General features: G+C 37.3%; 1 protein-coding gene across 1 annotated transcript; it reads left to right on the plus strand.

Moving 5' to 3' along the window:
- The first annotated feature begins 2,941 nt into the window (after positions 1-2,941).
- On the plus strand, positions 2,942-3,274 carry LOC113312117 (auxin-responsive protein SAUR50-like). Its single transcript, XM_026560876.1, has one exon. It carries the CDS (start codon positions 2,942-2,944, stop codon positions 3,272-3,274), a length of 333 nt encoding a protein of 110 aa, XP_026416661.1.
- Positions 3,275-25,114: the final 21,840 nt, after the last annotated feature.

A 25,114-nucleotide genomic window follows, 5' to 3' on the forward strand; every position in this document is an offset into this window, starting at 1 on the left:
AAAATTCCCCACAAGTTCGGCAATGTAAATTTTTTATCGACCCTACCGAACAAAAAGTTCGGTTATGTAGTTTCCAGAAATAAATTGGGGCCTTACCGAACTCGATCTTTAGATTTTCTATGTACAAGTTCGGCGATGAAACTGAAAAACTCGACTAAACCGAACTCAAAGGTACGGTTAGAAACACTATATTTATATTTTCTGCGACCTTACCGAACATAAAGTTCGGTATCAAAAGTGTTGATATCGACTCAACCGAACAATGCACTGTAAACTCAATAAAAATAGTTCGGTTACATGTACTGGAAAAACATAACTGAACTCTAAAAAACCACCATTATCATGTAGTTCGGTTACCTGCGTCTGCTAAATTTAGTAACCGAACTACACATTAAGAACGGTTCGGTTACCTCGCAAGCTAAATTTGGTAACCAAACTAGGTTGACCTGACCGAATTTTTTCCAGAAATTTTGAGTTTGGCCAAATTTTTGCGCAATTCAAGCTACATTAACTAAATATGAGGCATACCTGAGTACCCATAGCTTCATCTTCAGGTTGTGGCTGATAAAATCCATCATTTGTTTGGTTTGATTGAGATTGGGGAAAAAAGTTTTCATCATCTACCAAATAACTCATATTTGGATCATTAGAAGTATTGACAAATACACAATGAGGTGAAGGGGGTTCTGATTCTGATTCTGAAGTATCATCACATGAATCACTCAAATCATAATTACTAAACTCAAAAAAAAGATTTTTTGGGTTCACCCCTCTTCTTCTTCATATTTCCTTCTTCTTCTGCTTATCTATCAACAATAATGTTATAACAAAACAATCCCACTAATATAACTCACTAATCACTAATTAATCAGTTACTAATCATAACACTAACACTAATTAATCATCACACTAACTAAGTTAATCATTAAAGGTAAAGTAGGTATTTTAAAAAAATCAGATAAGGGGTGATTGGAAATTACTACCAATAACAACCCCAAAAACTTGAGAGTAGTCCCCAAAAAAAATCGTTCAAAAAAAAAAATGAAAAGAAAAATTATACCTGCTTGAAGCCCAAGGCCCAAGGGAACCTCTCACTTGCAGAGTTGATGTAGCTTTGACTTACACTCATGAACTCATGCATCTGTCGGCAAGAAAGAGTAGTTGTGGTCCTTGCGGATACTGTGATAGTCGGTGAAATTCAGAGTGGTGTGGGTGATCGGTATTAATCGAGAGTGAGAAGCAGTTGCTGCAATTTGTTAGTTTAGTTTTTAATTTTTATTTTCTCCTGATAACATATCGTCTTTTGTTGGCAATGCAAACAGAGTTGGCCATCTTTTTAATGTGCCACAAATAAAGAGCAGTGTGGCATCAAGATAAAGTCCACCAAGTCTGCATTTTTTGAGCTGAGAAATGTAAAAATTAGCAAGTAGTTGAGATTTGGCAGCCATCAGGCTTTAGAGAAACACAAATTGTTTGACTGTACTTTTTCTTTCATTAGTTTCTTCCCCACCCCATTTGTTTAGTGAACTTAATGTCCTCCATTTCAATCTTGCGTGGTCTGATACATAGCTGACGGTATGTAAATCCCAGAGATACATTCTGCCTGTTTCCTCAAAAGCTTACTGAGCCTAATTACTCTACCAGTACTTGGGTACGAAAATTTAATGGTATGGATTGTACGGCCGAATATGTTGTCTGCCCCATCTAAGGTCATATAGTCAATCAAAGTCCACTATTTGTTTGGTCCCCGATCTCTAGTGGCTTGCTTGGGTCCAGGGTCTGGGCGCGTGGTCCTGGAAGGGACAAGGCTCCACATGCAAATGACATGACCGGTTAAGTTATATCTTTCTGTCTTTTAGAACCTGCCTCGTTGTTGTTATAGTCACTGTTAGAAGTGTAAAACCTGCTGGCCCGGCACAACCCAGTCTACGAAGTTACGTGCTTAGCTTATTGCGTGCTGGGCTGGACTGTGCCAGAGATTCAGACATGCTGTGCTGTGGTAAATGGTGTGTCGTACTGTGTTGTGCCAGAAAAATAAACGTGTTATGCCGTGTCGTGCTGTGTTGTGTTAGTACATTTAATTTAGGTTTTCCAAAACAAATATTTTTGAGATATTTTAGTTAGTACATATATTATTACAAAAATAAATTAGCATAACAATAATAAAATGTCAGAAATTGACTAAAACAATGATTCTTCTGTGAAATATGCATCAAATGTGATGTATTGTGTAGTATTTCTTCGCGCGCCGTGCTGTTGTCCTTCAGCATTACATGAGGATATATTATTTGCTACCAGAGAACATGATCAGTGCATATTTTCTGAAGGAAGTTAGTAAATACCTACGCTAACACAGCCGTATTTGAACTTTGAAGTGTTAACAATCATCTGTTACACCATTGTAGCGAGGTTCAACAAATGTAGCATCACTTCAGGGTTGCTAAAGGATGACTTTAGGGTTCAACAGTGATTAGAGGTGTAAATTGGGACGGGCCAGCACGTTTATGGCACCACAACACGTTAAAATTCGAACACAGCACGGCACAACAAGTGATCGGCCCAACACGGGCACAATACGTTTGTTTAATGTATTGTGTTGTGCCAGACAAATAGGCACATCAGCACGGCACAGCACGCGGCACAGCCAAGGATAGGCCGAGCAAGAACATAGTGCCCTGACGACATGATCTCCGGAGAACAGCATATGTATGACATTGGTCCCCTCAATGGTAGTAGTCATTAATGACATTAAATGGTGGATAAAATGACCAACAACACAAATTCTGTAAGCTAAACATAAGCTACTACTCCTATAAATACCATATCTACTAAACTGGCTGAGATATATCCATCTCACACTCAGTCCATCTTCAAGAGACCAGAAAGAATTTTCCGATCAAAAAAATAAATAAAAAGAGAGACCAGAAAGAAAGCAATTGTGATGTTTAAGCTTATATTCAAAAAGTTTGTCTTGCGATCTGCTAAAAGGCAAGATGTTTATAGTTACAAGCATTATAAGCCTCTTGACAACGAGAAAATGAAAGCCACGGAACCGCCACACGATGTGAAGAAAGGGCAGTTTGCGGTAATCGCAACTGAAGGAGATGTAGCCAACAGGTTCGTAGTTGAATTGGATTGTCTTAATAATAATCCTGCCTTCTTGAAACTGTTAGAGAAAGCGGAGGAAGAATTTGGGTTTAGACAAGCTGGAGTTCTTAGTTTACCTTGTAAACCAGATGAGCTCGAGAGGGCTTTAGGTAGTAGAAGAAAATAAAATTGTTTCTGATGGATGATGGTAAATTTTATATCCGTTAGAGGTAAGAATAAATTGCTTAGGCTTGCATTAGATATGCAAAATGGCAATGACATTCATTTTTTAGTTGTTTCCCTGTATAGCTTCATTTAAGTTCTTATCATTTTCATGATTTTTTCTTTTGCAATTGGTTAGGCAATAGGGAGAGAGTAGCCTGTTACTCCTCCTCCTCTGACGTTTCCTCTTTGTTGCATCTCATGGTGCTACATCAGCACCTTTTATCAATGAAATCGCGTGTTTGCAGGTTAACGTTGATATATCGATCATTGCATGTGTCGAGGATGCCTAAAAAAGAATATTGGATAGAGCCAGTCTAACATGATTAATTAGAGCAGAAAAAACTAAAAATACACGAGAGACCAAGATAATTATCCGTGATAAACTTTCCTCCCCAGTTTGCAACAAGGCCACCCTATTTTCTTAGTCCCAAAAAGAGAGAACATAGTCAGAAAACTGGAAGTTCATTTGTTATGATTTTTTAAAAAATTGGATTTTTTTCTTTGATCGGATAGAAAGTTCAATTATGCTCCTTCCATTAAATCCAAGATAATAAATTATGGGTATCGAGGGTTCATAGATCGGAAAACATAAATCAAAGAAGATAATGTTTAAAGTGGTTCGGCACTATCGCCTAAGGGTGAATTTGATTGATCTCCAGAATTTGATAATTCTAGGATAACTTTACATTTACATTCACGCTCTTATTTATAGTGTGATATGACTAAACCTAAGAAGATAATACCTTAACTAAAATATCTTGACTAGGTAAATATTTAGAAAAATATAAAGATTACATTTAATAATTTTGATCTTGTAATCTGTAATTATCTTCTAATATCTTCTCTTCATGGACATTGCACGGACACCTCGGTATCTTACCTTCACGTACGGTTACCTTGATATATTGTATATGGGGAATATATTTCAACACCCCTTCAAGTTAAACACGGTTACCTTGATATCTTGTATATGGGAAATATATTTCAACACAAGAAGTCACCAAGTAAAAGACACTAAGACAGTCATGATTCCCAAGAATGAGAAAATCCGGTAATAGGCCATGGAGTAATTAACAAGCTTCAACAGAAGCTTGAGCAAGTCCAGTTGAACCAAAACTTTGAACATGAAGATGCTCCGGATAATAGACGAGTGGAATAATTAAGCAGAAAAAAACACATCTCTTACCCAAGTGCTAATGTGCTATATGCCTAAAGTGCAACCATATACAGCAAAGTAGATATACCAGCCCTCATGAAAATATCACTGTAGGACCAAATTCCGAAGATTTCACTTCCTCTCAAAGGTTCCATAATGTCATTGGAATTTGGAAGACATAAATTCGGTAACGTTCTACCAAGGAACAAGCTTGCCAAAAGAAGAATCTTCTCATTTCCTCCGATAATAATCCAAAAAGGAAAGTGTTACCGGAATGTAATATGGTATGGCACAAGCGGAAGCAGTATGATGATAAGGAGAATCCACTCCTTCAGGTGATGATAGAAACTCCAATCCAGGAGAAAAACTCTAATTCAAGAGCTAAAATAAGATAACAACGGTGTTTAACCAAACAAACTTGATAGTTTCATTAATCAGATAATAATAGCGAGCCACAGCTGAATTACAATGATAAGGAAATAGGCTATTTATAGCTTTAAACATCTAAACCTAGAAATCTAGAACATTCTTAAGCTAGCCTAAGAAGATATATTATTCTCATTTAAACAATATCAACCAAATAAATCCTAATAAATAAAATAGTAAAATTAAGAGATATTCAAGATATCAATAAATCTTGGAATATGCTTGACCACCCAAAGATACGTCCCGTATCAGGCTCCCCTACTGAGACGAAACTCATCTCGAGTTTATATTGGAAATGGAAAGTGGAAGACAGGATGTTAGTACTCGCACTTGAAACACAACCTGCCTTAAAATTATGCATTGGGATCACCAAGTGCCCGAGATACAAATTGAGCTTCTAACATCTTCATATGCAAGGACCGAGTGGATAATGCAAGTTTTTTGGACCCACGACCACAATGTAAAAACTCGCAAGAGAACTTCCAAGCATTATCTTTTCTGTATCCATTAGAGTGAGAAATGCCATCATCAAACCTGGTGAACGGTTCTTCACAACTACCCTTAGGGACTATCACCGTATCTATATTCACTTGGGAAAGATTATTGTTATCATTGACTTTAGTCATTTGGGTAGCTGCATGGACCTTAATACTTATTGTGTTTTTAACCTCTCTAAGGCTGCCTTGAAACTTAGCATCATCTGTTGTAGTATGTGCGCTTTCAAAAGACACCTCCTCCAATTCACTCGGCAATCGTTTACCCGGTATTAGCATAATTTTGGTTTTTCTCCACATAAATTCATAAACATTGTCACGACGATTACGAGTAGCATGAACATCAATTAACCAAGGTCTTCCCAGTACGATGTAGCACATATCCATATCAACAACATCATGAAAATTTGAGTTGGAATAACACTTACCGATAGACAATGAAAATCTGCAACCACCAATGCGAGTAATTGTTCTTCTGTTGTTAAACCATTCAATTTGATCAGCATAGGTATACCAATCTATTTCGAGACCCAATAACTCTGCCATTCTTTTCGACACCAGATTCTCTTCACAACTACCGTCGATTACAAAATAGCATCCCCTCCCATTTACTGCACCGACGAACTTGGGTAATTTAATATGAAGTTCTCCCATCGTCTCCAAGTCTGGATATACTTGAATGACTAATTTTATCTTAAACGGAATCGTGTAGTAACATGGAAGAATATGAGGTTTGATTTCGGTGAAGACAGAAGTAGTGGGATCAACTTAAAAGAAGTTGAGTGAAATAATTAAATGAACTTAGTTTATGTTAACGAGTAATAAAAACTAAAACCCAACAATCTATAGTATCTACGGATCTCACTTAACAGAGCTCTTTCTTCGAGTAACAAACAAAGGTTTCAATAAAAGGCAGTAGAGAATTACATAGGTACCAAAACAGAGATTGCAACTTGATGATGAAACGACTTGAATTTTTTATTTTATTTTTTTTATAAAAAACTTAGAGATCACAGGAGTCCTCGACTGATTCTTCTAGGCGGCCTCACAGACGAACAACGCAGGAAAACCTGCTCTGATGCCACCTGATATGGCGCAAGCGGAAGCGATATGATGACAAGGAGAATCCACTCCTTAAGGTGATGATAGAAACTCCAATCCAGGAGAAAAACTCTAATTCAAGAGCTAAAATAAGATAACAACGGTGTTTAACCAAACAAACTTGATAGTTTCATTAATCAGATAATAATAGCAACCCGCAGCTGAATTACAATGATAAGGAAATAGGCTATTTATAGCCTTAAACATCTAAACCTTGAAACTAGAACATTCCTAAACTAATCTATGAAAATATATTATTCTCATTTAAACAATATCAACCAAATAAATCTTAATAAATAAAGTAGTAAAATTAAGAGATATTCAAGATATCCGTAAATCTTGGAATATGCTTGACCACCCAAAGATACGTCCTGTATCATAATAATATTGATCCATATCAACGTCCATTTCAATCTGTTCTGATATTAATTAAACAGATAATCGACCAATATTCTATCTGCCAAAATGTGTGACAACTACGTAAAACTGTATCAGAATTAACGGCTCTTATCAAAAGATCTTGCCGTTTCCAAAAAAAAAATCTCTAGTTGGGGGTCATACTCTCTTAAATCCAACAAATCCCACATGAATATGAACTTTAGTTGGAAAACAACCCCAACATGAAGAACGGGCTCATGGTTGGAACCCTAGATAAACTATAGGTCTTTATGCCAAACACTTCAAAAGATCTTCATTAAGCTGACTGCTTAGTCAAGTTACAATCAGCAGCTGAATCACTTCATAATCGATTAGCACGTACTTACCTACTTTTTTTGTAGTTTTAAACAGCACAGTACCTTGATACAGTGGTCTCACACGCAGTCTTCTCGTCTTACCGCTAGGGGATTCATAGTTCATACTGTTTCCAGTGTCGCCAAAACAGGTAGATCACTGGGTAAATTAAATCTTTCTGTTTAATACAGTACTTTTTCTTTTCATTTTGTGTTGAAGGCAAGACAAAGACTGTACATTGATAACAAAAAGAATTTATAGGTAAGGGATACAAAAGAGTGTCAGAAATGGAAAAGAATCTCATTAATAATGGCGCCAAGTGTCTATAGCAAGTGTCTCAAAAATGATCACAATACTCCACTAGTCCACTGGCTTCAACTAGAATCCATGAGGAAAATAAAATTAGAAATGGCCTGGGGAAATGGCTTTTCATCGTCGAAGTTGTTTGCTGCGTCTTGACACTACCATATGGACCGTTAATCCAAAAGAATTAAGACATCGGACATTAATGCAGCAAGACAACCCGCATATAATATATAGTTGGGTCCATACAACCTGCACAATTTATAGGGACCAGTTTATATATATATCTTGCAGATGTTTGTACCCAGTGTGCTGACTCCTGAGTGTCTTTGTTCTGTACATGATTTGTCCTACAACAAAGACAAAAGTATCATTTACTTTAAGATGGATAAGAGCAGCGAGATCAGCAGAGATAGAGAACAAAGTGGTCACGAAGAAGACTACACACTTTCATGCTGCTATGCCGAGGTATTTCAAAAGCCAAAAGTGTAGTTCCTGGGATTTTTTTTTTCTACAAATAAGTAGATGAAGCGGCACAAGAAATGGTCCCAAAAGATGATAATTGTTTTTTTTTATCAGAAGAGAAAAATTTATTAAAAGAATTTACAAAAGCTACGAGAGGTAGTTAAATAAAAAAGCAAAAACAAACAAACAAATGAAAAACAGGAAAGTTACAGATAGACAGAACTCCAATTGCGCACAGTCTAAAAGAAGTTCAAATGAACTCTGCTGCCAAAACTTGCAGCCCAGGTTAGCTCAAGAGTTTTAACATCTAAACACAAGTCTTCGTCAGTTTTGAACACATATTTCTCTTCAAAAGTGCGGCAGTTTCTTTCCCTCCGTAAAATCCAAACAATAGCTCCTGGAAGAAGTTTCCAAACAATTTTACCATTGGTAGACAGATGATTATTTTGCCAAGTCCTTGCAAGGTTAAACATTGAGTCTGGGAAGACCCATGCCCATTGATCCTTCGGTGTAACAGAAGACCAGATCTTATGAGCAACCTTACAATGGATGAAAATGTGATCTTGGGACTCATTACTATCTCCACAAAGAATGCAAGAACCGTGAATATCCATCCCTTGTTTTGCATCATATCTTTCGAATTCAACTTACCATGTACAACACACCAAAGTAAAAAATTAACTTTAGTTGGAATACCTGTAATCCAGATAAAACTATACGGAAAGTTATCAACTCCTACATCACTGTTTAGCTTAGGATATAAAGTGTTTAATGAGAAAACTCCACTTGAGTGCAAAGACCACCTTCTGTTGTCAGATATATCATCAAGACGAGGTGGTGTAGAACCGATAATCTGCAAAAGGGAAGCTAGAGAGTTTGATTCCGCATCTGTAAGAATTCTCTTAAAATCGAACCTCGAAGACCCATCTGTTGTAATGTGATCAGCAACACTACCATTGTGCAACTTATCCAATTTGTACAAATTAGTGAAAGAGTCCATAAAACATGAATCTCCTATCCATCTGTCGTTCCAGAAACAAATATGAGTACCTGAATGTATTCTAAGAGAATAATTTGCGGTTACCAGATTAATACACTCAACAATAGTTCTCCAACATGAGACCCCATGAGGAGATTTAACTATTTTTGGAGTCCAGTACGAGAATTCAGCACCATACTTTTCTACCATAAGTGTATACCATAGTTGAGACTTCTCCACCCCAAATCTCCAGCTCCACTTAGCCAAAAGTGCTTGATTCATCAATCTAAGGTTCAGAACTCCCAGTCCTCCTCTTTCTTTAGTCGCCATAACTGTCTTCCAATTGATTAAATGAGAGCTTTTACTGCCAGAATTATTATGCTCCCAAAGAAAATTCCTCATTTTCTTCTCCAAAATATTAATGATAGAAATTGGAGCTTTGAAAAGAGAAAATAATATAAAGAAAGAGCAGTAAGAATATGATTAAGAAGGGCCAGTTTACCTCCTTTAGATAATGAAATTTGATTCTAGAAAGATAATCTAGCATCAAACCTCTCAATGACTGGATTACAAATAGTTTTACTGTTTGGTTTTGCACCTAATGGATTCCAAAAGATGATAACTGTTATGGAGTGATATGCGATGTATTTGCCATATAGAAGTGGTAGTTAAAATGGGAGTCGTGCATATTTGACTTCACCAGTTAACTTGCAATATTGAGGTTGGCAAGTGTTGAGATTATTAGTCCCACATGGTTGGGTTATTTAAGATCCTGTGGTTTATAATTTATTAGGATCTCTCCACTCATTGCCAATTGGTTTTGAGTTGGATGCCCGCAGACTTTAACATGGTATCAGAGCAGGCTATTTTGCGATGAGTCATTGACCGCGCCTTTACTCCGCGTCACCCGATTTATTGGCCCATAGAGTTATAAACCGCAAGATCTTAGATAACCCAGACAATGTGGGACTAATAATCTCAACACGCCCCCTCACGTGTAGCCTCGTTGGGTCTAACACGTGGACAATAAATCGGGTGACGCGGAGTAAAGGCGCGGTGAATGACTCGTCGCAAATAGTCTTCTCTGATACCATGTTATAATACGGGCATCCAACTCAAAACCAATTGGCAATGAGTGGAGTGGCCCATAGAGTCATAAACCGCAGGATCTTAGATAACCCAGACAATGTGGGACTAATAATCTCAACAGCAAGTGATCAGTACTGCTAAGGAAGACATGTGCAGTGCATCATGCGGCAACATTTGTTGATTGTACTTTTTCTTTCATCAGTTTCTTCCCCACCCTATTTGTTTTAGAGATTAATGTCTTCCATTTGAATCTCGCAGGGTCTGATACATAGCTGACGGTATGTAAATCCCAGAGATTCATTATGCCTGTTTCGTCAAGCTTAGTGAGCCAAAATTACTCTACCAGTACTTAGGTACGAAAGCTTAATTTATTAGGATGGTATGGATTGTACGGCCGAATATTATTTATGTTATCTGCCCCATCTAAGGTCATATAGTCAAAGAAAGTCCACTATTTGTTTGGTCCCCGATCTCTAGTGGGTTGCTTGGGTCCAGGGTCTGGGCGCGTGGTCCTGGAAGGGACAAGGCTCCACATGCAAATGACATGTACGGTGAAGTTTTATCTTTCTGTCTTTTAGAAACTGCCTTGTTGTTGTAGTCTTTTAGATTTATCAATCCCTTGATAAATTTGTTCACGTATACATATTTACAGAAAGAAAGATAATATCAATCACTACCATTACTCAATGATCTAAACATGGAAAGAAGATTAGTACATGCAATTTAAACATAGAAGGAAGATTAGTACATGCAAGATAATACATGATTGATGTCATGCAAAGAAGAATATGGAAAGAAGATCAATGCATGCAGAGAAGATTATATGTGATTAAGAATATGTTGTAATTATATTTAATTCCTTTGATATATTTATAGTATTAGGATCTTTACTCTTGTTATGTAACAACAATCAGTATATATACATAATAAAATCATCAACCTTCACACTGTTGTGTAAGAAACCAAAACTTGTGTTACCAATTTTCTTTATGGTAATCTAGAGCTAGGTTAAAAAAAATTTCCCCTACAACATCATCATCATGACTAACGGAGGCGATCAATCTTCCCCTTCGACTGTCATTCCAAAGAAGGATACTGGTTTATCTCCTACCAGTCCCTATTATGTGCATCCTTTTGATAATCCCACATTAGTCATTTATTCTCCCTTGCTCACAAGTGAAAACCACTGCACCTGGAGTCGAGGTATAATGAAGGCACTAAGTGCAAAAGGCAAACTATAATACATTGATGGAACGGTAAAAAAGCCAACTAATGCATCAGATCTCGCTCACTCGACGAGATGTGATGACTTAGTAGGTAGCTGGATCTCTAATTCTATGGATCGAGAAATCCGTTCAAGTACTCAGAACTTCTCCTCGGCATATGAACAATGGTTAGAAATCAAATCTCGTTTTTCTCATCATAATGCGTCAAAGTTATATGTTATCAAACAATCTATTGCTTTGTTGAAACAAGAGAATCTGAGTGTTGCTATGTATTATACCCGGCTCAAATCACTCTGTGATCAATTAGATGCTTTTCGACCCATTGAACCTTGTATATGCGGAGCAGGTAAGAACTATATGAGTCATCACAGTCAGGATCGCTCCATGGAGTTTTTGCAGGGTTTGCATGATATGTTTTCAGCCATGCGTAGTCAAATACTTCTTATGGAACCCATGCCAACACTTGCGAAGATATATAACCATGTCAGGCAGGAAGAAGAACAGCAAGGACTCAATTCTTCTTTCATTCCTTCTGTGGACTCTGCTGCCCTGAATGTCTCTCGCAGCTTCGATCCTTGTGAGTCAAGGCCTTTTCAAAATCCTGGAAACAACAAACGACAGTGGACCTTCTGTGACCACTGTAACAAACACGGTCACACTAAGCAGACCTGTTGGAAGCTTAACGGGTACCCAAAAGACTTTCCCAAGCCAAGGGATTCAGAACCTTATGTGGTCGCTGCTATCACTCAAACCCCGGCTGTTGCACCAGCTATAAGCGCTTCCCAGTATGCACGCCTGTTATCTCTACTTGAAGCTAATAATGATCGCACTGATGTAACACCATATGCTCATTTTGCTGGTATGTCTCTTTCCTGTTCTAATGATATTTGGATTATTAACAGTGGGGCAACCCATCATATTTGTTCTTCCTTGTCTCTTTTTTCTTCTCATCTTGTGGTTAATAAACCACTCACTGTTCAGCTACCAGATGGTACACATACATCTGTGACACACATTGGCACCGTGAATTTATCTCCTCATGTTCAATTGCTAAATGTATTTCATATTCCTAGTTTTAAGTTCAACTTAATCTCCGTTAGCAAACTAACCATCACATCTAATTTCTATGTTCAGTTCTCACACGAATCTTGTGTGTTTCAGGATCGTCAAACCAACAAAGTGATTGGATGGAGTAAGCATGTGGCAGGCCTATATCACTTTTGTTTTCAACCATTTATTTATCATTTGCTGTAAATAAGCCTGTTGATACATGGCATTGTCGTCTAGGACATCCGAGTGTGGATTGGTTTAAGTTTTTATCTCGTAATTTCCCTTTCATTAGTTCTTCATGTAGTCATGGTTGCGATGTGTGCCCTCGGGCTAAACAGACTCGTCTCAAGTTTAATAAAAGTATTTCTTTGTTTAAACATCCATTCCAATTGATTCATGCTGACATATGGGGACCGTTCTCAACTCCCTCTCTGACTGGTGGTAAATATTTTTTGACAATTGTGGATTATTATTCGCGCTGCACTTGGGTATTTTTGATGAAATCCAAGTCAGAAACTTTAAAATATCTTCATTATTTTTTCAACTTTGTTGTCAAACAGTTTGGTCGAAAGATCTCTACCATTTCATCTGGTATCAATTCGTTGATTATCCCTCAACTCCATACTTTCCGGTCTGATAATGGATCCGAGTTCAAATCCAATGAACTACAATCATGGTTTCACCAACAAGGAATCTTACATCAAACTAATTGTGTGTATACTCCGCAACAAAATGGCATTGTTGAAAGGAAACACCGCCATTTGCTCAATGTACCTAGAGCATTGCGTTTTCAGGCTAATCTTCCACTTCGTTTTTGGAGTGAATGTGTACTTGCTGCTACTTATATTATCAACAAGTTACCAACTCCTGTATTTTCTCATATGACTCCACATGAAATACTCCTGCATAAACAGCCAGATTATTCATCCTTGCGTGTAATTGGCTGTATTTGTTTTGCAAGAAACACTCGAATTTCTCACAAATTCGATCAACGTGCCAAGCATGGCATCTTCATTGGTTATCCTTATGGTCAAAAGGGATACTCTATTTATGATCTAGAATCAAAATCCATATACACGTCCAGAGACGTTGTATTTCATGAGAATACTTTTCCTTTTCATGATGCTGTAAACAAACTCAATCCCACCTTTTCTGTACATGTTCAACAATCTGAGTACATTGATTTCGATCCAATTTTTTCATCTCCATCTTCGCCTGTATTCTCCCATGAGAGTTCACTTCTTTCAGTTCCCATATCTACCAATCCTGAAACTCAGGATTTCTCTCATTCTGGGATTCCACCTCATCCAATCTCTACGGCTCCAATTGGTTCCCACACTCAGGAGTCCTCTACCGTATCTCCAACTCCATGTGGTTCTTCCACTCCGGACCCCTCCACTACATCATCAGCTCCACGTGTTTTTCCTAACTCTGACGAGTTTTCTAAACAAAGTTCAAAAGACACTTCTGTCACACCAGTTGTGGTATCTCATGCACCATCATCATTATGTATTGATTCTTCACGTACTGTAATCTCATCTCATCCTTCTGAGACTTGAAACTATTCTTTGCTGCCAACACCAGTTGTGAATCATAGGCCAATTCGTTCCAGGAATCCGCCTGGATACTTGAAGGACTATCGTTGTGCTACAACAAGATGTCCCTCTACATCAGTCCACCCCATGACTGATTATCTATCATTTGATACTTTCAATCCAACTCATAAAGATTTTTTGGTTGCTGTTGTCCTCACAGCTGAACCAAAATCCTTTTCCCAAGCCAATCAATGTCCTAAATGGCGCGCAGCTATGGCCAAAGAAATCCTTGCTTTACAAGCAAATAATACTTGGGTTGAGGTTGATTTACCACCTGGTAAGACGGAAATTGGATGCAAGTGGGTCTTCAAAATCAAGTTTAATTCTGATGGCACCATTGAACGTTACAAGGCTCGACTTGTTGCAAAGGGTTGCACTCAACAAGAAGGTATTGATTATTATGATACTTTTGCACCTGTCGCTAAGATTGTCACTGTTCGTGTTTTATTGTCAATTGCAGCAATCAAAGGTTGGTCTATCCATCAGTTGGATGTCAACAATGCATTTCTTCAAGGCGATTTGGATGAAGAAATTTACATGAAAATACCTCCTGGTTTAGCTCGCAAAGGTGAGTCTAAAGTTTTTCGCCTTAATAAATCTCTCTATGGCCTTAAACAAGCCTCTAAGCAATGGTTTGCCAAACTTTCTTCGGTTTTGTTAGATGAAGTCTTTACAAAATCTCTATGTGATAATTCTCTCTTCACATATCATCGGGGTTCTACCTCTATTTTCGTTCTTGTCTATGTTGACGATATCATCATCACTGGCACAGATGATAACTTCATTTGTTCTCTTAAATCACGTATTGCCTCTCATTTTTCCATTAAGGATCTTGGTCGCTTACAATATTTCTTAGGAATTGAAGTCTATCGATCTCCTAAAGGTATTTTTCTCTATCAAAGAAAATATGTCCTAGATATTCTAAAAGACTCAGGTCTCACTGGAGCTCGTGTTTCATCTTTTCCCATGGACACGCATATTAAATTGCTCCCTACAGATGGAAAAGCTTTAACTGATCCAAGCTCTTTTCGTCGTCTAATTGGTCGCCTTTTATATCTCACTGTCACTCGTCCTGATATTACATGCGCAATCAATTACTTAAGTCAATTTATGCAGCATCCACGTACAACTCATCTTGATGCTGCTCACCGTGTTCTTCGTTATCTCAAAGGTTCAATTGGACATGGTATTTTTCTCTCTTCTTCCAGTGTACTCTCATTACATGGATACACTGATTCGGATTGGGAAGGATGTCCAATTACTATACGATCTACTACAGGCTATTTTGTTTCCATAGGTTCTAGTCATATTTCATGGAAATCAAAGAAACAACCCACTGTTGCTCGCTCTTCCGCTGAAGCTGAATATCGTTCCATGGCTAATCTTACGGCTGAACTTCAATGGTTACGTTATCTTTTCAAGGAATTGCATATTCCTTGTCCTTTACCTATCACCATCTCCTGTGATAATCAAGCTGCAATTCACATTGCCCAAAATCCTGTTTTCCACGAACGTACGAAACACATAGAAATTGATTGTTACTTTGTTCGTGAGAAGTTACTGAACGGGTTGATTTTGCCAAAATATCTCCCATCTTCTGATCAACTCGCTGACGTTTTCACCAAGCCACTAAAAGCACAACAATTTGGGCGGCTGGTTGGCAAGTTGGGCGTCCATTCAGGCTCTCCCGCTCCAACTTGAGGGGGGTATTAGATTTATCAGTCCCTTGATAAATTTGTTCACGTATACATATTTACAGAAAAAAAGATAATATCAATCACTACCATTACTCAATGATCTAAACATGGAAAGAAGATTAGTACATGCAATCTAAACATAGAAGGAAGATTAGTACATGCAAGATAATACGTGATTGATGTCATGCAAAGAAGAATATGGAAAGAAGATCAATGCATGCAGAGAAGATTATATGTGATTAAGAATATGTTGTAATTATATTTAATTCCTTTGATATATTTATAGTATTAGGATCTTTACTCTTGTTATGTAACAACAATCGGTATATATACATAATAAAATCATCAACCTTCACACTGTTGTGTGAGAAATCAAAACCTGTGTTACCCAATTTTCTTTATAGTCACTGTTGAACCCTAATATCATCCATTAGCAACCCACATTTGTTGAACCTCGCTACAATGGAATAAGAGATGATCGTTAACACTTCAAATATGGCTATGTTAGCAGAGGTATTTGCTGACGTCCTTCAGAAAATATGCACTGATCATGTTCTCTTGTAGCAAAGTATATCGGAATGTAAATGCATGAAGGACTAAGTTAGGTTGAGCAAGAACATAGTGACCGGACGACCATGATCTGCAGAGAACAGCATATATTTATGACATTGGTCCCTGCAATGCGTTGATGACATTAAATGGTGGATAAAATGACCAACAACACAAATTCTGTAAGCAAACCGGAAGCTACTACTCCTATAAATACCACCATATCTACATTGGCTGAGATATATCCATCTCACACTCAGTCCAATATCTTTGAGAGACCAGAAAGAATTTGCCGATCAAAAAAAAAAAAAAAGACCAGAAAGAAAGCAATTGTGATGTTTAATCTTATATTCAAAAAGTTTGTCTTGCGATCAGCTAAACGGAAAGATGTTTATAATTATAAGCATTATATGCCTCTTGACAACGAGAAAATGAAAGCCATGGAACCGCAAACGATGAGAAGAAAGGGCAGTTTGCGGTAATCGCAACTCAAGGAGATGTAGCCAACAGGTTCGTAGTTGAATTGGACTGTCTTAGTAATAATCCTGCATTCTTGAAACTGTTAGAGAAAGCGGAGGAAGAATTTGGATTTAGACAAGCTGGAGTTCTTAGTTTACCTTAACCAGATGAGCTCGAAAGGGCTTTAGGTAGTAGAAGAAAATAAATTGCTTAGGCTTGCATTAGGTACTACAAAATGGCAATGAGATTCATTTTTTTAGTTGTTGCCCTGTATAGCTTCATTTAAGTTGTTATCATTTTCATGATATTTTTTTTCGATTGGGTAAGCATAAAATATATGAAGAGAGTAGCCTGTTACTCCTTCTATGATGTTTCCTCTTTGTTGCATCTCGTGGTGCTACTTAGCACCTTTTATCAACGAAATCGTATTTGCATGTTCTAGGAGAGTATTAGGAATAATAGTCAAGGTCAACAGAAGTCAACAATCAATGTCAATATTAGTCTTGTGTGTTGTATTAATTACAGTATTAATACTGTTCGAATGTATTATGTCTGTATCTTGGAAAATACATTGCAATAACAAAGTTATCTTCTTCTCTAGCTTTTTCACTCTGATAATTCACACGGTATCAGATAGGTTCTGATCCAAACCCTAAATTTTTCAACACCTTTTTCACTCAATCAAAGCAATCTTCTCAATACTTTTACTGATTGATTCTCAAATAAATTCTCAACAAATTTTATCAATAATTTTTCTCATTATCTTTGTTCAAGATTCAACCTAATCTTGAAATTACTTCGATTTTCTTTTGCGCATCTGTGTTATGCCAGTCAGTACCAGGCGTAGCAAGAATTCTTCAAACAACAACAACGTTATCATTACTACAGATATGGCTTCCGCTGCAGAAACATCAGATTGGTAATTTTACTTTATCTTTCACAAATATTTCTAATTTTGTGTCACATAAATTGGATTCTACAAATTTTCTTTTATGGCGTGATCAATTCGATTCGATTTTGATTACTACTGATTTTTATGGTCATGTTAATGGTGATTTAAAAGAACCTGAGGAAAATATTTTGATTAATGGGGTTCTTAGTTTAAATCCAAAATGAGTTCAGTGGAGAAGAATGGATTGATTTGTTATAAGTTGTCTAAAAGCTACTTTTACAACATCTATTTCTGGTGATGTCTTAGGATTAACTACTGTTAGAGATATTTGGGAATTTCTTGAAAGTATATTCAAAACACAATATATGGATCGTAAGAATATGCTAAGACAACAATTGTATGGAATAAGAAAAGGAAATCTGACTGTCTCTGTGTATTTACAAAAGATTAAGGGAATTGCAGACTCTATTGCTGCTATTGGTGAAAAAGTAAGCAACTCAGACTTGTTGATGCATGTATTGAATGGATTAGGCAGGGATTATGATAATTTTGTGATATCTGCTCAGAATAGAGAGAACCCTTATTCTTTTGGTGAATTTAAGGCAAGATTAATTACACATGAGCAATGACTTATTGATCAAGCACATGACAGTACTGTTAATTTCTGCTCATAAATTCAATAATGTTCTATTGGATATATGACATCCGTGACTTAACAAGTCACGACTGTTTTTAGTTTCCGGTTTAAATCTTGTATAATATGGGAAGTATATTATATCATAATATTTGTATATCTCGTACTCCAAGGAAAATCCTATGTAATCCTTGATATTATAAATACACAAGATTTATTTTGTGTTTCTCATCTATTAAGAACACGAAAATACTCGTTCTAACTTGGTATCACCTTGGTTTTCCAAGGGCCTGTGTTCTTCTTTTTCTTTTTTGATCCTTTCTTTTTCAGTATCTATATATTTTTATTTTTTTAGGTCATCATGACTATTAATGAAGGATCATCTAAATCTCCTCGAATCGATATTACTGATGATGTTTCTTCTTCTTGGAGTGAAATCCCTTTTGCTAGACTCCATGGAGCTACTTCATAAAAGCTCAATGATAATAATTTTCTTCTTTGGAAAGCTCAGTTTTTACCCTATTTGCAAGGTTATGGTCTTGAAGGTTTTTTTAATGGCTCCATCAACTGCCCGTCGGCTCAACTTGATAAGTCTCCAAACCCTAAGTTTTCATCTTGGATTCGAACCGATAAACTTCTACTTGGATGGATTTTATCATCGTTGACATCTCCTATTTTAGCTAAAGTGAAGTCTTGTCAGACGTCTTCTGAGGTTTGGACTAAACTTGAAGAATTTTATGCCTCTGAAAATGATGCTACTCTTATTCACTTAAAGTATTCTCTTCAAACTGTTACCAAAGGAAACTTATCCATGGCTGACTACATTCAATCTGTTCGCAACATCGTCGATTCTCTTGCTGCTAGTTAGGCCTGTCAATATTTGTTCGATATCCGGAATCCTTTTCCGATTATTCGAGATCCTATAGGATTTTATCCGTTTTATCGAATATCGGATATAATATGTTATCGGATATTTCTTCCTTAACATATCAAAATAGGATTAGGCTATATCTGTTTGTTTAGATATCCGATATAATAAGGACGTACTTGTAATTTTCCTATACCCTTATTTGACTCCACTAGGCACTAGTCGGGGACTCGAGAACTCATTTCGTTTTTTCTTCTCTTCTCAATTCTCACCGGCCTCACCGCCTCTCCACTGAATCTCTGCAACAATCTTTCTCTTCTCTTTTTTTCGTTTTAGCAACAGGAGTTAGTCATCTTCTACTACGTCAATTTGTTAAACTTGGCGTGAAAGATTGAGGGTATAATGGATTAAGGTATACCTAAATTACGCTGGTACCAATCTTTCTCTTCTCTCTGTGTAGAAAGATATCTAGTATTGCGGTCTTGTTTGTTTGTTGATAGAATTTGATGATATAGAGTGATGAATTTGTATGAGTTTCTATGAAATTAGAATTTATTAGGGTTTTGAAATCAGAAATTGCAAATTAGGGTTTCTGTTGCTGTTAAAATTTGGGTTTTCTTCTCAATCATAGGATAAACTTGTTGAGTTTACTGGTTATTATTGATTGAATTGAATCATTTAGATGATGATTGAATTTGGGTTTTCTTTTTATTGGTTAAACTTTAATGAAAACTGTAGGTTAAATTTTTGAATGCTGTTACTTCTTTGTGAATAGGTACAATTTTCTGTGATAATTGCGTGTCATTAACTACAACCAGCCTAATTGTTTATCGTTGACAAGGTATTTTTACATCTCCATGTGAAGGATCAATGAGCAAACTTCTTTTGAGGATAGAACCAGGATTCAGAATAATGATTTTTGTTGGCAATGAGAATTATGACATCTTGAGTTTGCACTTAAATTTTGGTTATTCACACACTTTATGCCTACTTCCACAACTATATCATTTTTCCATTTGCTTAACTCTGATTTAGTTAGATCTAAAGTTTCATCATTTGATAACAATGACATCCATATATATTTAAGATTTATCAAGTAGTGAACACTAGCTCAGTTGTTTAGCTCTGTAATGCTTTGCTTGTATTTATCGACAGTCAACTTCCAGGTGAAAAAGCTTTTGAAGATCCCGGGGGAGATGTGCAATAATAGCCCTACCCTGTTTTATGTCCTACGTATATAGCGTCTGGTGTTTTTTGGTCAAAATTGTATCTGTAATAACTCTGGCTACTTATTAGACTGAAATCACAATGGGAGTCCTTACTTTATATCTGCCATTGATTACAGTTAAGGAACCAAACACAAGACTTTCATTGCTAGTCATGCTTGGTGTCACAGAACACTACAAGATATTTATTTTCTCCAGCTTTATTTAACTTATAAGCTGATTGGTTTCAGCATGACTTTCACTTCAGAATGATATTTACTTTTACAACTGCAACTTCATTGGATTGTTATTTGTGATTGTTTGCAGGACATTGCTGCCAGAGCAGTAAAGAAGAGGCGTCATTAGATCCAGAGGTCGTTGAAGCATTGTTGTGCTTAAGCGATTGGTTGCCAGATTTCATTTGTGAAGGTAACATTCTTTTTTTTTTTTTTTGCTTAAACTCAGTGCATAGTTTCATCTATTATTCTTCTTAGTTCCTATTATAACTGCTTATGTAGTTGTGTATCTTATCTGTGTATCTTATCTGAATGTTGACTTGTTATAATGCAGATATGGAAAATTTGGAAATCAGAGACGAATGAAGACAAGAGAGTCAGAGGCTTGAGAGGAGAGTGATAGATACTTATCATACTTCGTGTTTCGAAGTTTCTTACTTTCCATAACATTTGCTTGTGTTTATTTTCATGTATGTGTGTGAGTAAGAGACTTACTTAGAGACTTACTTAGAGACATAACTACTTAAAGTAATGTACTAATGTTTTAAGACTGTTTTTGAAGACAATTTGGAAGGTATATTGGTATGTATGAGAAATAGAACTTAAATTTCACCTCTGCATATGTTTTACAGATTATAGTTTTTTTTTGTCAGAACCGGATATTATCGGATAAATATCCGATATCCGATAGCTTAACATATTGGAATCGATATATGATTTTGATATCCTATAGGATATTACCGGATATCGAATATCCGGTAGTTCTTAACTTTTCGGATATCGGATTTCTAAATATCCGACGGATATTCTTCCATTGACAGGCCTACTGCTAGTGGTCATAAAATTTCTAATACTGAATTTTTTCATTATGTTTTCAAAGGCCTTGATTCAGCATATGAAAGCATTGTTAGTTCTCTAATTACAACTATGAGTCTGATTACCACTGATCAGTTTGAATCCATACTTTTGTCTTATGATCTTCGTGTTGATGCTCAAAACAATTTGCTTCCCACTCCTCAAGCAAATGTTGTGCGTAGTACCCGTGATGCACCCCTCACAAAGAACGGCGCCCCAGCTACCATCTGCCAGATATGTATACAGCCCTACCATGATGTTAGAAATTGTTGGAAGCGTTACGATGAGAACTATTACCCTCCGCGTCGTCCACAACCAAAGAATGGTCCCAAAAGAGGCGGTAAAAGTCATTCTTTATCATCCGGACCTCGTGCTGCATACACAGCTACCCATAATCCTATTAATATCTATGATTGGCTTCCTGACAGCGGTTCAACAAATCACATGACAAATAATCTGGGTAATCTTCAAACTCACTATGAATACACTGGTCATGATCAAGTTAAAACTGCTAGTGGTGCAAATCTCTCTATATCCCATACTGGTAATGTTATTTTACAAACTCCCAACTGTAAGTTTGTACTCTCTAATGTTCTTCATGTTCCACACTTGTATCACAATCTTCTATCAATTTCTCAATTTTATCGTGACAATGATGTGGTTTTTGAATTTTGTGATGATTTTCGCCTTGTTAAGGATCGACTTACGGGGGGGGGGGGGGGGGGGGGGGGGTAGCACTTCGGGGGCAGCTCCGTGATGGTTTATACACTCTTCAGCATGTCTCTCCTAAAGCTCTTGTTAGTGAGCGTGCCTCTATTCACACATGGCATCGATGTTTAGGTCATCCAATGCTTCGTACCGTTCAAACCGTTGTGCGTCGTCATTGTCTTCCGGTTTCTAATTCTAGATTTTTGTTTTGCTCCTCATGTTTAGAGAATAAAAGTCATAAATTGCCTTTCAAGTCTAGCACTATGGTTTATAATAATCCTTTAGATTTGATTGTGTCATATGTTTGGGGACCTGCCCCACTTTTATCCAACGAAGGTTATCGTTATTATATTTTATTTGTTGATGCGTTTAGTCGATTCACATGGATATTCCCTATGCATGCTAAATCTGATGTGTTACAAATTTTTATTACATTCTCTAAACATGTTGAGAATCTTTTTAACACCAAAATCAAGGTGTTTCAGTCCGATAATGGTGGTGAATATCGAAAATGCACTAAATTTTTACAATCTAATGTCACTCATCATCGTTTCTCATGCCCTCACACTTCCGCACAAAATGGATTAGTCGAATGCGGACATCGTCATGTAGTTGAAAGTGGTTTTACTTTATTATCTCTAGCATCCGTTCCCTTATCTCTTTGGTATGATGTTTTCTTTACGGCTAATTTTCTTATGAATAGGGTGTCCTCAACCCCGACCAGTTTAAATCTCCTTATGAATTGTTTTTTAATCGTATGCCTGATTATTTATTCTTACGCACGTTTGGTTGTCTTTGTTTTCCTCATCTTCGACCCTATGGACGCACAAAATTGAATTTGCGGTTTTCCCCTTGTGTTTTCTTTGGTTATAGTGATCATCATAAAGGTTATAAATGTTTGCACTTACCCACTAGTCGAACTTATTGGTCTCGTGATGTTGTGTTTGTCGAAGAAAAATTTCCTTTTGCTGCTACCCCACTGCGCTGCCTTCTTCGTTGTCACCCTTAAAGGTATTTTCTTCACCATCTTCTTCCAAGATTTTCCCCACCATTTTGTCTCATTTGGATACTGCTACTAGTAATGGTTCAAACCCGCTTGAGTTTTTACGGGTACAAACTCCAGCTGTAGTAGTTACCTCTGATCAGAAACCTCCTGTTAATGTTGTACGAATGCCAGACTTGCTTCAGCAATCCTCAGCTTCCTGCAGCCAGTACTTCACAGGACACAGCGACAGCCTCTGAAACTTTGTCAGTTCTGCAGAGACAAAACAGACTGGATCTTCCAGGCTTATCCACTGTTCATACCTCATCACAGCAGTCTTCAGCATCACCGACAGTTACAGCTTCAACTGAACAGCACACAGCGCCAGCCAGTGTACAACACACAACACACCGCAACCCAACATCACCGGCAGTTTCAGCACCAACTCTGTCCATGCAAGACAGTTCTCTAGGACCTTATACAGCGCCAAGTGTTACCGCTGAAATCTTCACACATCTTGACTGCCCACCTGTCAACCACAACAACATAGCTCCTGATTATTTGCAACAACCTGCAACAATCATTTCTAATGAACTGACAGCGCAGTCAGTTCGGCAGCCACCCATCACTAATGATCATCCAATGATGACCCGGGGAAAAGATGGCATTTTCAAAAAGAAGGTTCTTATGGCTTCTAGACATGCTAAAATTACTGACGACTTGTTTGAGCCTTCTTGTTATTCTCAGGCCAAAAATGATCCCAAATGGCGTCCTCCTATGGATTTAGAATACTATGCGCTTATGAAGAATGGGGCATGGTCCATTGTTCCACCACCTTCTAACCAAAATATTATTGGTTGCAAATGGGTTTATCGTGTTAAAAGACGAGTTGATGGTACCATTGAGCGTAGCAAAGCTCGTTTGGTTGCAAAGGGTTTTAATCAACAAGAAGGTATTTATTACGGTGAGACTTTTAGTCCGGTTATTAAACCATGCACTATTCGTATTATATTGACGCTAGCCTTGTCGTACAATTGGCCTATTCGTTAACTTGATGTTCAAAATGCCTTTCTCAATGGCATTCTCACTGAGGAAGTTTACATGAAACAACCCCTGGTTATACGAATCCTCAGTATCCAGATTATGTTTGAAAATTGCACCGGTCTATTTATGGCCTTAAACAGGCTCCTCGTGCATGGTATACTCGTCTCAGCTCCTTTCTTCAGAAACTTGGTTTTGTTATCTATGTGTCTGATACTTCTCTATTCATTCGACGATCGGCCGAGGGTGTTATATTTCTTCTGGTTTATGCGGATGACATAATTTTAACAGGATCTTATATGGCGTGTATACAATCTCTTATGAATACTCTTCATAATGAGTTTGCTCTCAAGGATCTTGGCTCTCTTTCGTATTTTCTTGGCATAGAGGTTACACAAGTTTCTGGTGATTTGTTTCTTTCCCAACGTCGCTACATTGAGGATATTCTTGTTCGTGCCAACATGCAAGGAGCAAAACCAGTCACCACTCCTTTTAGCACCTCCACAGAGCTCCACCCAGTTAACAGTCCTTTATTATCTGATGTTACTATGTACAAGAGCTTAGTTGGTGGTCTTCAATATCTTTCTATGACAAGATCGACATTGCCTTTGCTGTTAATAAGGTATGTCGGTTCATGCATAAGCCTACAGAGGCTCATTTGGTTCTTGTTAAACGTATACTTCGATATTTGCACCATACTTTACCTTTGGCATTTTACTTTGTCCCGACCGAAATCTCCATCTTAGTTTTTCGGCGTACACTGATGTTGATTGGGCGGGTGATCATCTTGATCGTCGTTCTACGAGTGGTTATTGTGTTTATCTTGGTTCTAATCTTATCTCTTGGAGTTCTGGTAAACAACGAAATGTCTCCCGGTCAAGTACTGAGTCTGAGTATCGTGGTTTAGCTATTGCGACTGCTGAATCAATGTGGATTGAATCCCTTCTTCGGAAACTTCAGGCTTCTATTAAGTTTCCTCTGACTCTTTGGTGTGATAATCTGGGAGCTACTTATCTTACCATGAACCCAGTTTTTCATGGTCGTACTAAACACATTGAAA

This window comes from Papaver somniferum, chromosome 9 (assembly GCF_003573695.1).
Source record: "Papaver somniferum cultivar HN1 chromosome 9, ASM357369v1, whole genome shotgun sequence".
Taxonomy (NCBI): domain Eukaryota; kingdom Viridiplantae; phylum Streptophyta; class Magnoliopsida; order Ranunculales; family Papaveraceae; genus Papaver; species Papaver somniferum.